This window comes from Mangifera indica, chromosome 1, assembly GCF_011075055.1.
Source record: "Mangifera indica cultivar Alphonso chromosome 1, CATAS_Mindica_2.1, whole genome shotgun sequence".
In the NCBI taxonomy this organism is placed as follows: domain Eukaryota; kingdom Viridiplantae; phylum Streptophyta; class Magnoliopsida; order Sapindales; family Anacardiaceae; genus Mangifera; species Mangifera indica.
Genome location: NC_058137.1, coordinates 10,454,831 through 10,470,003, shown reverse-complemented (window position 1 = coordinate 10,470,003; position 15,173 = coordinate 10,454,831). Strand labels below are relative to the sequence as shown.

The 15,173-nt window shown below is 32.4% G+C and overlaps 1 protein-coding gene and 1 pseudogene across 3 annotated transcripts; both read left to right on the top strand.

Annotated features, from left to right (window-relative positions):
• The first annotated feature begins 2,714 nt into the window (after positions 1-2,714).
• LOC123200732 (transcription termination factor MTERF5, chloroplastic-like) lies at positions 2,715-5,362 on the top strand. Of its 3 annotated transcripts, XM_044616204.1 has the most exons (5): positions 2,715-2,818; positions 2,938-3,024; positions 3,358-3,413; positions 3,512-3,727; positions 3,815-5,362. In XM_044616204.1, the coding sequence occupies exons 2-5, from the start codon at positions 2,948-2,950 to the stop codon at positions 4,921-4,923; spliced, it is 1,458 nt and encodes a 485-aa protein (XP_044472139.1). In that variant the 5' UTR covers positions 2,715-2,818; positions 2,938-2,947; the 3' UTR covers positions 4,924-5,362. The 3 variants fall into 3 exon arrangements, with proteins under 3 accessions (XP_044472139.1, XP_044472192.1, XP_044472062.1); XM_044616127.1 differs by lacking the exon at positions 2,715-2,818 and having other exon boundaries at positions 2,828-3,024; XM_044616257.1 differs by lacking the exons at positions 2,715-2,818; positions 3,512-3,727 and having other exon boundaries at positions 2,827-3,024.
• Positions 5,363-9,778: 4,416 nt separating this feature from the next.
• On the top strand, positions 9,779-12,820 carry LOC123214238 (annotated as a pseudogene).
• Positions 12,821-15,173: the final 2,353 nt, after the last annotated feature.

Sequence of the window (15,173 nt, the reverse complement as noted above, 5' to 3'; positions counted from 1 at the left end):
ATTTTATCCAATAGATAATGCCACGTACAATCATGCAATCACCATGCATGTCATATATGTCAAGGGCTTTGTGACAAAAACCACAATCCATAATAATTGAAAACGTCCTTATTTGAAACTCAAATGTGATGTACGACTGCATACTACCTTATGCACAAGCATACATCAGAACAACTGACACTATTCCTTATTTATAGAGTGTACAAGTGTGTACCTCCAACATGCACGACCATACATCTTTCTTTATTTAATTAATTCATGTGTCATGTGTGATATAACCTTTATGCCCTTCTTGATTCATGTATGGATTCTTGATGTGTATGATTGCGCATGGTCCGTTATACCTAATAAGAAAAATAATCAAAAAAGAAAAAAGACAAAAATACCTTTGAGCATATTTGTGGGTGTTACACCAATATAAATCTCATCCCCAAAATTTGACCTAAAGTCTGGGCCTTAACCTGTTTATGATATGACATTATTTGATCTCTCGAATATATGTGTTGGGTATCCATAGATATAGTTGGAAGTTGTCACGACCTTCCAAATTTATTACTTATGCATCGTTCATGGAGACATTTGATTGCCCATTTAGATTTTGTTGACTTATAAACTTCGTATTGGTATTTATTCTCTTTAGCGTGTCATTTGAATGCATCTTGCAAATAATCATTATCCATGAATATGTCATTTCCTTTAAAACACTATTCATCTTTGTTCACTACTTGAGCATTAGACATGGATAAATGGTCAAGGAAAAAAGGTAACCAATAAAATAAATCACCTAAAACATTCTCGACCTGAGGAGGAACATTAACATGCACTAGATTTGGACGCTAGAAACTACTCGTACATGTTGACTTATATCTAACATCGGTCTTCTCCTCAGACTCTTATTCCTCGATAAAAATATCATCCATTTCATCCTCATGATCAAAGGCACTGAAATTCAAAGCCTTTTCTTTATTGTCACATACCTATTCCTTTATAGTTTCCAATACATCAACATCATGTAAATATGCTAAGTCAATATCATTAGATTCTTGTTCGGGAAGTCAACATTTTGAACCCCTAGTAAACCATTATCTTCATCTTCTGCATAATTATGTGACTCCACCCATTGTAAATCATCATAGATTTATGAGTAATTTTCACAAAATCTAGAATGCATTCTCTCAAGTGAGAGAAATGCCACTAAGACAAATGACATTTTGATCACCTACGATGTTGATAGACATGTTGCTACTAATATTTTTTTGTTTCATGCTTAATAGAATACTTTTCGATTGATATGGAGAAATTTGTTTAACAATTAAATTAATCCTTTGAATGTCATGTTCACAGTGTTTTGAACCACTTCTTGTTGATTTCCAACATATTCCATTCTATGATCATCTCTTTATATCCATTCCCCGTCATATCAAACCAATGCATAACCTACGATTTCAATCATCCTACAATGAAAATATTCATAACTAAATTTACTAGAAAGTTTCAAAAAAATGTACAAATATAATGTTAAAAAATATCAATTTACCCTTTTCATGGCTAAAATATCAATTTAAGGGTTTAAGGTCTTATGGTTTAAAATGTTTTAGGGTTTTAGAGGTTTAAAGTTTAAGGTTTTTGAGATTTAGGGTTGTAGGGTTTCAAGGTTTTACATTTTAGGAATTTAGAGTTTTATAGTTTAAGGTTTTAAGATAAAGTTTTAGATGTTTAAGGTTTATAATATTGATTTGCACCTGATATAGTAATATATTAATTCATCCTAACATGGTAAATCATCAATTTACCCCGTGCATAGTCAATATCTATTGCCCCCATTTTGAAGATTTTTTATGTATTGTGACTTATAGTACAAAATATACACTTAAACAAATTCATTGCAAAATTTGAGAAATATCATTTTATCTCTCGTATGATAAAATATCAATTTTTCCCACTAGCAAACTTATTCTACTCCCTTTCTGAAGTTCTTCTATGTATTGTAACTAACAGTACAAAATATACTCATAAAAAATTTAATATGAAATTCAACAAATATTGTAAGGTAAAATATCAGTTTTACCTCTAACATGATAAAAATCCATTATTCCCATTTTGAAGTTCTCTTGTGTATTGTAACTAATAGCTAAAAAAACTTTATAACTAAAAGTATATAATAAACTCTAAAAAATTTCGATCCAACAAATGTCAATTTACCCTTATATAGTAAAATATCAATTTACCCTCATATGATAAATATAAGTTCACCCTTTGTGTAGTTAATTATCAAATAACCCACGCATGAATGGTAAACTATCAAATAATCCCCACATGTAAAATTAGTTTACCTTCATGTAAAATATCAAAAAACACCACAATTTTATAATTCTTTTTTTTGAAACACAATTAAAAATTAAATTCAACATACCACAAAATCAACAATTTTGAATTAATGTTTTTATAAATATCTTGACACAACAAACCTCTTTTTTTTTTAAATCGAAATCACGAAGTTGAAATTTGAGTAAGGGTGTAAAAATTTGAAATTTCATAGCTTGTAGGGTGTGATTGAGATGTTCGCTTGTTGATACAAGTTGTGGGTTTTTATAAAAGGGTTGAAGGGTAATTTTAATTGAATAAAGGGTTTGGGTTATTTCGGGTAAATACGCAAAAAGTTGTCCAGATAAATTGAATTAATTAATAATATAAAGTAGGAGAGGAAGGGGAAAAGAAAGAAAGAAGAAAAAAAAAAAAGTGACTGGGGAGAAGAGATATAGGAACTGGCTCCTAATCACATTGCAAATTTTCCTTAACTTGAGCCAAGAAAATTTGGGTTCTCGTTCATTTTGTCTTTATAACTCACACTTATCTATGAGTATTTTTCTGTGCTTTTTGTTTACAAGTTTTAATCTTGAATCTGAAACTAGGTTTTTGTTTTATGTTGTGGTTCAGGTTCCTGAAGATGGCAATGAAGACTCTTTCTGGAACCTGCTCTTCCGACCTCTTGTCTCTCTTCAGAGGAGTTTTCTGCATCATTAGGTATTTTTTAAGTTCTTTTTTTTTGCAAAAAAGCAATAGTATTTTCATTCTCGTCATGAAGGCCTTTTATTAAATTTTAGATTTGAAGTGGAAAGTTACAGCATATTAGCTTTCATTTTTAGGTGAAAAACATTCTCCTTGTTCTAAGTTGTGTGATTATCTGCTTAATTTGTGAATTTTCCTCGTTAAAATGTTAAGTTTCATTTTAGAAGACTAGTATAACAGAATGTCAAAATTTCGTATACATTTTCTGGTATAGATTTTATATTTTGTATTTTGTTGCTTATGTATTTGGGATAAGCATTGAATTGATTTCATTTTGTTCTTCCTCAGGCCTAGACTTGCTTCTCCTGGGAAAGTCTTCTTTTGCTGCAGAATCAGTTCATCTAGTTAAGTTTTGACCTTCTTATAAAAGCTAATTTACAGGCATTCTCATGTTTCTTTCCTCTTAGTAGTATTTACATGATGGTGTTTTTTTGTAATATAGCTGATGCTCCAGTGCATGAATTGTTCAACTTGAGTGTAGTACCTCCAACCCTGTTAGCATCTGAAAGAAAAGAAGCCAAGTCTGTGTTAACCTTGTTCTTGATGCAACAAGGTCTGAGCAAGGCAGTTGCTGCAAGAACCATTACTAAATCAAATCATTTTATTGAACACCTTGTCTCAAGGCTTTATTCTGCTCATAAATCTGGGTATCTTGTAGGTCCGGTTGCGGCATGTACTTTCTTTTTTAATCCTATTATCTTGGTGTCTTTAGTGCTGTGCTAATCAGTTTTACTTGTTATTGCAGGAAGAGAGCTCACAACTCCCGAGATTAGGGACACCCTTAATCCTTATCTTCAATCACTCGTTGAAGAGCATGGAAACTTTATGGTTGATTTTGTGAAGAACTTTCCTAGTGCACCTATCCAAAAAAAGCCAGCTTTGCCAGTTTGTCGATCCCATTCCAGCCTTTACTCCAAGAAGCCAGAAGCAGTTTCTTTTGTAAGTGCCCCAAGTCCAGCAGCGGATCTACGCCCTCAATTTCTCTACCTCTTAGAGCTTGGCATGGATCTTGAGAAGATCAAGTTATTAACACGCAGATATCCTAGTTTTTCCTACTACAGCTTAGAGGGGAAAATCAAACCACTAGTTGAGTTTCTTCTTGATCTTGGGGTACCTAAATCATGTATTCCTACTATTCTCAGTCGAAGACCTTCCTTGTGTGGACATAGTTTATCTAAAAAAATAATACCCAGCATGATATACTTGGAAGATTTGGGTGTGGACAAGAAACAGTGGGCAAAAGTTATATGCCGCAGCCCTGATCTCCTCTGTCACAGCAGGCAGAAGGTTCAGGCAATCGTTAATTTCCTACATGAGTCTGGCTTATCAGGTGATAGCATTGGTAACATCTTAACTAAGTTCCCAGCAATTGTAGGTTACAGTTTGGAAGATAATCTCCGGCCAACAGCCAAGTACTTCAAACAGTTGGGGGTTAATGCTGCCATCATTCTCTGCAGATCTCCAGTGACATTTGGTCATAGTATTGAGGGCCATCTCAAGCCAGTGACCAATTTTTTCTTGGAAAGGGAATTCAGTGTGGAAGAAGTTGGGACCATGGTTTCAAGATATACAGGTCTATATACATTGAGCCTGACAGAGAACTTGATTCCAAAATGGGAGTTCTTTCCGACCATGGGATATTCAAGACCTGAGCTGGTTAAGTTCCCTCAGTATTTTAGTTACAGTTTGGAACAAAGAATCAAACCACGTTTTGCACTAGTGAAGGGGTTAGGAATGAAAATGGTGCTTAGCAGCATGTTAGCACCATCCCAGTGTAACTTTGAGAAAGTTTTGATAAGGAACAGGAAGAACTTACTTGCTGACAAGGGTTCAAGTCATACAGAGGACAAGTAATGCTCTGTGGTCGGGAACTGGATTTTATGACTTCTGAGTGGAGTACCCATTTAAATGAAGCATCCCAATGGTACAATTGCCTAATCAAAACTGGGGATTTCTCTTCAATGTTTTGAAGAATAGTTAGCTGATTAAGAAACAGTTACATTTGAAGAACAAAAGCAAGCCAATTTTCAGGCTGACGTCAACAATTTTGTTAGGTATGATCAAATTAGTCTTCACAGAAGTTGTCATCAAAATTTTCTCTATAATCCCTATCTTTACAGAATTTTTCATCAAATTAGTATCCCGAAGATACATATGGAATTGTATTGTATCATTGTTGTTTAGAAAAGCTTCTCTTCCTTATGATGCAAATATGCAAATTTTTTGTTGCAATTGTTTTTGTACTTGAGCGTATGCCTTGAATGTAATGACTGTATCACTTGTTTCTTTTGAAGTTGGGGTTGGTAGTCTGAACATTTATCTGCCAAAATGGTGTTCTGGTACTTTTTATTAATCAAGTGAAATGTTTTATTTTTTAGTAATTAATTAAGTGAAAGCTTTTCTATTAAGTGTTGGACAATGGACAATGGACAATAGATAAAATAATGTTTATTTATTGATAAGTCTAACCAGACACACCTGAAAAGTTAGTTAAGTTTATAAAATCATGTCTGAAAAATTAGCCAAACTATATATATGGAATCATGTGTAATCAAGATAAGATCACTTAAATGTACAATGATAAATTTGATATCTTGTTAAATACTTGCTTTTAGTGATGAAAGGTTAAAAAAAATCATGTTACAAAGATTATGAATTACTAATTAGACAGTCTTGGCTTGGTACATTGATAGGAAGAGCCAAGAAACTGTCTTATTCAAGTGTTTTTTTTTTTTTTTTTTCTGAATAAGTGGGATGATTCAATTGTGTAACGATTACACAAATAGTGCATATTTGATATATGTTATTAAATAATTAAATGATTTTAAATTAAAAATAAAATAATATTTAATTATATAATGATATATTATGTATGTTATATGAGTATATAATAATACATCATCTATGTAATTAGTATTACTCTTTTTAATACAAAATGTCATCTCTCATGTGCACTTTTATGGTAAAATAGATATAATCTATAATTAAATTTTCTCATATGGAAGATAATAATTTTTGTCTTTTAGTATTAATTGTCTCTAAAATTTAAGTATAAAATAATAATAAAATTATGTGTATTTATTTTAGATATATAAATAAATATATATTTATATGTGTAATCATGTAATTGTATGATTTTAAATTAAAAATTAAAAAAAACCCAATCATGTGATAACATATATAACTATACATATTTGTGTACTCGAAATGAGTATATATAGTATTGCTCATAACATAAAGGCAATATAACTATATATACATACTTTTAATATACAGATGATATGTTATTATATGATTGAATGAGTTTGAATTAAAGATAAAACAATACTAATTATATGATGACCTATTATTTGTATATATAAATTTTGTATAAAAAATATATTCACATAATATTATTCAAATGGAAAAAAACAATACTTTAAGCTCTTTTTGAATTGGAATATGTCAATGACAAACAAGATATTCAAAATTGGTAATCAAACTGGTTTTTCAAATAATCACTTTCCTCAATTTCAATAATTATAACTAAATTTAAATCATGATAACGTTAATCAACCTACAAATTTTTACACTTCATTAGACAATTATATATGTAACAATGACCTCCACAAATATAAATTCCTAATAACGAAAAACTTAAAAAGAGACACTTTTAGTAGTATTCCCATCGGTTAGAAATTGTTGATTTTATTTTTAGTCATCAATTAGAAGTACACAAGTATGAAACCTACACAAAACAAACTATGATAATGACAATTAGAATTAAAAAATTAATTTTGTATCCATTATATGATTATAAAAGGTAATCATAGAAATAAGAAATATTTTTTAATATGACTTGATTCAGTTTTTGAGACTCTATATTTACAATTATATTATTTATCTTTGAAGAAATATTTCATCACAGTCATAAGAAAATATATCAAAGGACTGTTCACTCAGTTTTTTAGGGATTTCTAACGAGGATAGTTAGAACTTTATGGGGGAATTCTTGGCCTATCTTGGAATGATCTTCCCAATTTGCCCTGCATGATCAAGGTGAAGAGGATGTAATGTAATTTGATTGATTACAATTAAAACTGAAATCCAAAATTGATTTATTAATCTATTATTTTAGAGATATGCATGTGATAATGTTGAAATGTGATTTTAAAGATCGTCACCTTAGTAGGAGGAGTTTTACCTATATATTAGATTGTTGGCCATTATTCTTATAACTTGTCACTCCTTAAAAGTCATTCCATCAGTTTGATAAAAGGCCAAAGGACTATTTTCCACCCAAAGTATACTATTATCTCAAGTTTTCTTTCGTTAACTTTGAAAATTTTATTTACCCACATATAGACGATTAAACTTAACGGAATTCTAACCCTTTAAAACATTTTTTTTCCCCCTCAAACCCTGAAAGCTAACTATTTCCCCCCTAGGCCAAATTTTAAAAAATGGCATTCCCCCTTTAGGATTTAGTTTACAATCCTCGATGTCAAATCTAGCGTCATCACTGTCAACGAAACTTTCCCGACACATCACCATACTCTGACGGTCTCTCTTTCCTTCTCTAAAATGTCGATTGATAAGAATCTGATCTGGAAAGACGAAGAGCTTTATTGGGAGATGAAACTCTTCTTTTTTCCAAACGAAGACAAAGACCTCGTCTTCCTCTAGGAAGACAATGAAAAGATAATTGCCTTCCCAAACGAAGATGGAAAGCTTCAGAGATATTTGGGAAGATAAAGAGCTTTGTTGGACATTGATTGGACGTCCAATTGAGTAAAGAGAGACCGTTAGAGGGAGATGATGAAGGATCGAATGGCCTAAGGGGAGGTGAATTAGGCAATTTAATACAATTTTTACCAAATTAAAGAATTAAAACGAATTTATTCAAATAAATGAATGTTACCTATTTTTAATGCAATTTATGAGAATAATAAAAATATTTCAAATAATCAATACAATCAAAAGAGCATAACACAAAGTATAAGTTTAAGGGAAGAGAAAATCAAACACACGATATATAGTGGTTCGACACAACCTGACCTATGTCCACTCCTCCAAGCTATCTCCCTTGGAGTATTCCACTAATCCTTAGTTGACAAAAACTCATCCAAGCCTTTTATTCACAACAAAATAGCTTTCAAAGTGCTATTAACATTTACAAATGCTAGAACTCAATTTCTCTCACAAAAAATTTTCTAATCTCTCCAACAGTGAACCTCACTCTTTTATAGTATGAATTTTTTATATGACTTTGAAATATAATCTCTCTCAAAGAGTGTATATGAAAGTTTAAGCTTAGTACAACCTAATGCAAATGAAATTTCAAAGTGTATGAGCAAGGGTTTTGATTAGAGAAAAGAATTTGTAAGTGAATAACTTAAAACTAATTTGCTCTCAAATATATGAAAATTCTTAGTGGCAAAAGTCTTTTACAAATGAATTTGATTGAGTTTATATAGGGGAAAATGAGGAAAGTTACTATTGTACACAAAAATTGGTTGTTTTAATTTTTTAGAAAATGTAAAATTCAATCGATCAAATGTAATTCAGTCAATCGGATGTGACGTGGAACTCCTGTGGTGCCTACGTGGCATTAACCATTAGAAAATTCAAACCAAAATTCGGTCGATCGAATTTAATTCTATCAACCGAATTTTTGAAGACCAAAATGCATGGTTTTTGGATAATTCAGAAGCTGCCATCGAAGAATTTGACTGATCAAATTTGGTCAACCAAATTTTATTACTTTTAACCCTTGAATTTTTAAAAACTTGCCATTTTCCCCCTAAACCTTTGAAAAGTGATAATTTAACCCATATTTGAAAATTCTTTTAAAACCAACTTTGAGATATGAAAATATAGTTCAAAAAACTTCGTCATTTTAAAATAAGTTAATAAACTTTGGTGAAAAAATGTTTAACCCAATAAGTTTTAGAAAACAACATTTTAACCTAAAATGTGAAATATATGAGAATAAGTTTTCAAGTGAGCTCTCACATACAAATAAATATTCTAATCAAGATGAATGCTCCAAATTACAAACATATCTACCTAAACTAGAGTTTTTCTTTAAATTTTCAAGAATTCTTCACTTAAGTCTTGTCTTTCATTTCCATCTTGAAACTTCTTCAAGTGTATTAGATAAATTCTTGTAATCTAAACTTACACATAAGTAAAGTCATTAATCAATATGCTTAGGGACATATTAATTTGTTATCATTAAAATAAGAGCATAATGACTCCTTGAGTCAACAGAGAAAACTTCAGGAGAGAGAGGCCGCTGACAGTGACATCAGAGATGACTTTGGAGATCTGAAAACTAAACCCTAGGGAAAAACTGTCATTTTTTAAAACTTAGGTTAGAGAAAACTTTTAGTTTTTAAAATTTAGAGGAATAAAAGTAGATTATATTTTTGTTTATTTTTAATATTACATATAAAATAATGATTTTATCTCTAAAATGTTAACTTTAACCTATCATGAGTAGGTATTTCAAATTTTCAAAGTTAAAGGAGGAAAACTTCCAAAGAGAACATATTTGGGGGGGGGGGGGGGGGGGGGGGGGTGGGTGGTGGTGGTGGTTTGGGCCTTTGGCCTTTGATAAAAAATAACTCCTACGATACAATAAAAACATCGTTATCATCCAAACACATCTTAAAAGGAGGTCATAAATTTTTCATAATTATAGGGGGGTCACTAAAATTACTTCACTTCGACCATCTGTTTCAACCCTAAAAGTAAAAAACCATTATCGGCAAAAACATATGATGAAGTTCCGCACTCCTCACAAAGGGAGAGAAACTCAGAGAGTCAAGCGAAGAGCTACGCAGCTGAAGAATAACGCATTGCTCCATGCTAGTAAGATCTACATTCTTTATTTTTCCTTCAATTTTTTAATTTAAAATGTATATGCAAATTGGCTTGAAGTTGAGTTAAGCTAAATGTTTTCAGTCTTTTTTCGTTAATTTACATCGCTATTGCTGTTTGGTATCTAGGTTTGAGAATTGAGAATGGTAACATTTATGAGCAATGCAATGTATGTTACTGACATGATATTTGTGTAAAAAATTATTTGTTTTGTACATTTTAAAGCGGATTGATTCGGGTAACACTGTGATGATTTGTGTTGCGTGGTGAAGCTAATCTTGTTGTTAGATATGTTTGAGTGGTGGGAATTTTGGTGGATGCTATTGAATCTGGTTGATTAGTTATGAATGTTAGCGTTTACTTGAATATATGTTGAAATAGGAAATATAAGTTGTCATGTATTTGAACACCGGTCTTGTGATGATAAAAGTTTTCTGTTTACCTTGTTGAAGATGGAAATGAAAACTTGCTGTGCAAGCCGCCTGTCAGGTGTTTCATCTCTTCCTAGAGGAACATTTTGCATCACGAGGTAGAGGTTTTTTCTCTCTCTTGTTGTTTTAATTTCCAAATCTATCTGCAGTTTGAAGAAATTTTGCTAAATAAATGCAGAAATATCTATACTTCTTGTTGTTCTTTTGTTTATACGTTTTCTGGGTGAATAATAACATGTGCGCTGCTAAGTTAAAATTATATTTCAAGTCAGTTTCATTTACTTGCCAAGAGAAGGAGAAAGGAAAAAGGGACCACAATACTACTTAGCATATGTAGTGATAAATTAAACCACAAAGAAGCTTTCATTTAAGCCCTTGCTCAAGTTAGTTGGTCAAGAGGAAAATTGCTTATTCAGTACTATTGTAAGATGAAATGACCCATTTTTTTAATAGCCTGGTTTCTTAGCTTGAGCATTCATGCCATTTTATTTTTTTGTAGGACTCAACTAACTTTTCCTGTGAAACTCTTCTTTTGCCAAGCAACGCTTGGTAAGCATGTCATTCTTCTAGTAGTGTGACATTCATATGGAAGCAAAACTTATCCCTTTTTACAATCTTCTTGTACTCTTTAAAATATTAACACTGTGCTTTAATATAACAGCAGCCTTTTCTTCTGGAAATGGTTCATTTAACTCTACAGTAGTGCCTCCAATCTTGTTAGCAGCTGAGAAAGAAGAAGCGAAATCTGTGTTATCCTTATTCTTGAAGAAACAAGGTTTGAGCAAGGTAGTTGTTGCAAAAACCATTGCTAAATCAGATGTTTTCATCAACCACCTTGTCTCAAGGATCCACTCTGTTCATAAATCTCGGTATCTTGTAGGTTCGATGGCAGTGTGTACTGGTTGTAAGTGTTTTCATTTTCAGTTATGTTTTTTTCCTGCTAATCAAAATTTACTTGCCATTCAGGAAGAGAGCTCACAACTTTTGAGATCAGGGATACCCTTGTTCCATATATTGAATCTCTTCTCTTGGAGCACGGAAACAATCTTGTTAATGTAGTGGAGAGCTTTCCCAGTACACCTGTCAAAGAAAAGCCAGCTACGCCACTCTATCAACACCATTCCACACCCAACTCCAAGAAGCTAAAAAGGGTCTCTAATGCACCTGCCAAAGAAAAACCAGCTTTGTCTGTTTCTCGATCCCTTTCTGCTCCCCTCGACTCCAAAAAGCCAAAAGTGGTCTCTAGTGGACATGGTAAAGAAAAGCCTGCCATGTCAGTTTCTCAATCTGGTTCTGTCCTTGACTCCAAGAAACTAAAAACTATCTCTCAAATGATAGAGGATGGTGCAGTTGGAGATTTACCCCCTCAATTCCTCTACCTCTTAGAGCTTGGTATGGATCTTGAGCAGATCAAGGTAATTATACGCAGATATCCTGCTTTTGCTGCAGCTTGGAGAGGAAAATCAAACCACTAGTTGAGTTTCTTCTTGATCTTGGGGTAACTAAATCAAACATTCCCAAAATCCTCATCCAAAGGCCTTCATTGACCTCAGTTAGTCTAACCGAAAATCTAATACCCACCATGATGTTCTTAGAAGATTTGGGTGTGGACAAGGATCAGTGGGCAAAAGTTATCTACCGCTTCCCAGGACTCCTCGTTCATAGCAGGCAGAAGTTTCAGGCAATTGTTGATTTCCTCTATGAGTCAGGCCTATCATCTGAGAGTATTGGTAAAATCTTGACTCGATGGCCAAAGATCGTTGATTACAGTGTGGAGGAGAATCTACGACCAACAGTTGAGTACTTCCGTACATTAGGGGTTGATGTTGCCATGCTTCTCCGAAAATCCCCACTGACTCTTGGTCATAGTATTGAAGGCAATTTGAAGCCTGTGACTGAGTTCTTCTTGTCAAAGGGGTATAGCGTGGATGAAGTAAGAATCATGATTTCGAGATATGCGGCTTTATATACTTGTAGCTTGACAGAGAACTTGAAGCCGAAGTGGGAGTTCTTTTTGACCATGGGATATTCAAAATCTGAGCTGGTGAAGTTCCCTCAATATTTTAGTTACAGTTTGGAGCAGAGAATTAGGCCGAGAGATGTTCTTGTAAAGGAGTCAGGAGTTACAATGCTGCCCGCCCAGATGCTATCACTCTCAGATTGTGACTTTGACAAAGTTTTGAAGATGAAAGTGCTAAAAATGGTTAACAAAGCCTGATTACCTGGCACTGAAAAGTTTACATAAGACAATCTCACCATTTTATGGATGATCTCACCACATCACTAGACTGATGGGCAGAAACCAGAAAGTTAAAATTAGTCGCATAAATGCCCAATTGACTTGGAACATTCCAATGGTATAATGGTCATTGAACTAATGCCAAAAATATTAGAATATATGAAATTTGAAGGGTTGAGGGTTTGTGAAAGGACCCTTATTTCCTTTTGCTTTCAAATTCCAAGGATTTATTGTTGAATAACATTATCATATTAGTTGTTGTCAAATATATAACCCCATATCTTTTTCTTTTAAAACAATCCTTTTATTTTGTGTCACCACAAGTAATTATGAAATTAAAGAATATAAAGGAATTGAAAACATTCTGAAGTAGCAGCTAAATTTATCATTAACTTTTCTAAAGAAAATTTCATTGGAAAAACCCTAATTTCATTCTAACTATAAGAGAACTGAGAAACTGAAAGCTACGGAACGAGCAGTTAATCACTTTGCTAAAATTATCCTTACCTGAACCAACAAGAATTGGGTTTTGATTCTTTTTTCCTTTTATACTCATTCATCTATGAGTTCTTTTTGCGTGTGTGTGTGTGTTTTTTTTTTTGTTTACATGTTCTAATTTTGAATCTGAAACTAGGTTTTTGTTTTATGTTATGGTTTGGGTTCTTGAAGATGACAATGAAAACCCTTTCTGGAAGCTGCTTTTCCGACCTTCCATCTCTCTTAAGAGGAGCTTTCTGCATCATTTGGTATTTTTTTCTAATTTTGAAGCTGAAACTAGATTTTTGTTTTATGTATGGTTTGGGTTCTTCAAGATGACAATGAAAACCCTTTGTTATGATTACTTTTCATTAAATTTTTAGGAGATTCGGAGGGGAAAGTTACTGTACAATAGGTTTAATCTTCAGGAGAAAAAACATTCACCTGGTTCTAAGTTGTGTGACTATCTGATGAATTTGTGAATTCTCGTTAAAATTTTAAGTTTCGTCTCAAAAGATTAGTGGAGAAAATAAAAATATTTAAGGGGTGGAAAATTGTCTAAATGACAATTTGTTTATAGATAATGATGTTCAAATATATACATTTTACATAATATTAGGAAATAACAATTAATTACAAAATCAACACTAAAGAAATTATCCGAAGAACATATGTGCAATATACATAGTACCCTCATAACATAATCCCCGCCATGATTCCCTTTCACTGATTGAATCTCCCACAGCCACCGCCTATCTCTTACGTGCAAAAAATAGAAGAGGAAAAAATGAATTTTATGTCTTTACTCTTTCTCATTATACTTAGCTTTCTTTTTCTTTTGGCTCATATATCATTTCACATAACTCTTTTCATCTAGGATAATCACTAGTATCTCTAACTTTGATGACATGATATACAATACATGATAAAAATCATTTTAAAGCCTCCGAAAGGACTTATAAAACATTTTTTCACTGGCTATATTGATCAGATTATGTTGAGGCAATGATTTGACACTACAATCATATGTGTAACATAAGCTCTCATAGTCCCCCTTTCCATGCACCCAAAACATGAGTTGACTATTATGATACCCTGCCGTGGACATGTGCATCAAGAAGCTTATGAGTGTCTTCTCACAACAATCTTTATAAAAACGTATAATATACTCATAAGAAAAATGTATTTTCATGTATGTATAAAAGTTGTAAAACTCATGGGATCATGTCCCACACTCATGTCTACAGGAACAAATTCTTTTAAAAACTCAAACACTCTAAAAACTTTGGGACAACATGATAAAAAAACACAACCTACTCACCTCATTCTTCAAAACTAAATATGTTATCATGCACTATGTTGTTAAAGTGCCCTAAAATTAATTGTTAAATTTGTGTAATCATAATGAACAATTTTTTTATTAATAAAATTAACATTTTCTTCATTGTGATCCATTTTCTTTAAAAGTAGAAGAATGTGTTTAGGATGGTTGAATCATGACGAAAGGATCAGCGTATGTCAACTGATTGTGAAAATTTTATGTTTATATATAGTGACTATTCTAAAATCATTCATAGTCTTGATATTATCTTGACCAAAAACACATGTAATATGGTTAAAATTATCATAATGTCGAATGACTCATCAAGGGGCATTGGCAAATCTCATGTGTCAAAGTTATTTGTTGATAACTTGGTGTAACACATAAGTGTATATTGTCTAGATTTGTCCACCAGACTAAATATATCCTCTAACAAATTGTGGTATATATGATTATTTGACTTAAGGTCATTAGATTATCTTGTACAAAGAGGTGAAAGGTCATGCATATGTTAGGAAGACGATGATGTAGTCATGCATGGGGTCAACAATTATGACCCTGTATTATAAGAATGAATGAATGAATGAATGCGCATTATAGGGTGCACACTAGTACATAGAGAATTCAAATAGATGGTTGTGTGTGCAAGAGGTGCATGTAATAGGTATTATAAATTTAACGGATGTTAGGAAAAGGTTGGAAGACTGTTAGTTAACGTAATGATGCACAATCGTAACTTAAGAAGGTTAATCATCAAACTGTCTGTTGTATG

Bases quoted from the DNA above. Each gene is read 5' to 3' on its own strand.
- LOC123200732 (XM_044616127.1), top strand. From the start codon at position 2,924: ATGTTGTGGTTCAGGTTCCTGAAGATGGCAATGAAGACTCTTTCTGGA. The intron at 3,414-3,511 runs GTTAAGTTTTGA...TTTGTAATATAG, and splicing joins CTGCAGAATCAGTTCATCTA to CTGATGCTCCAGTGCATGAA. The intron at 3,728-3,814 runs GTCCGGTTGCGG...TTGTTATTGCAG, and splicing joins TAAATCTGGGTATCTTGTAG to GAAGAGAGCTCACAACTCCC.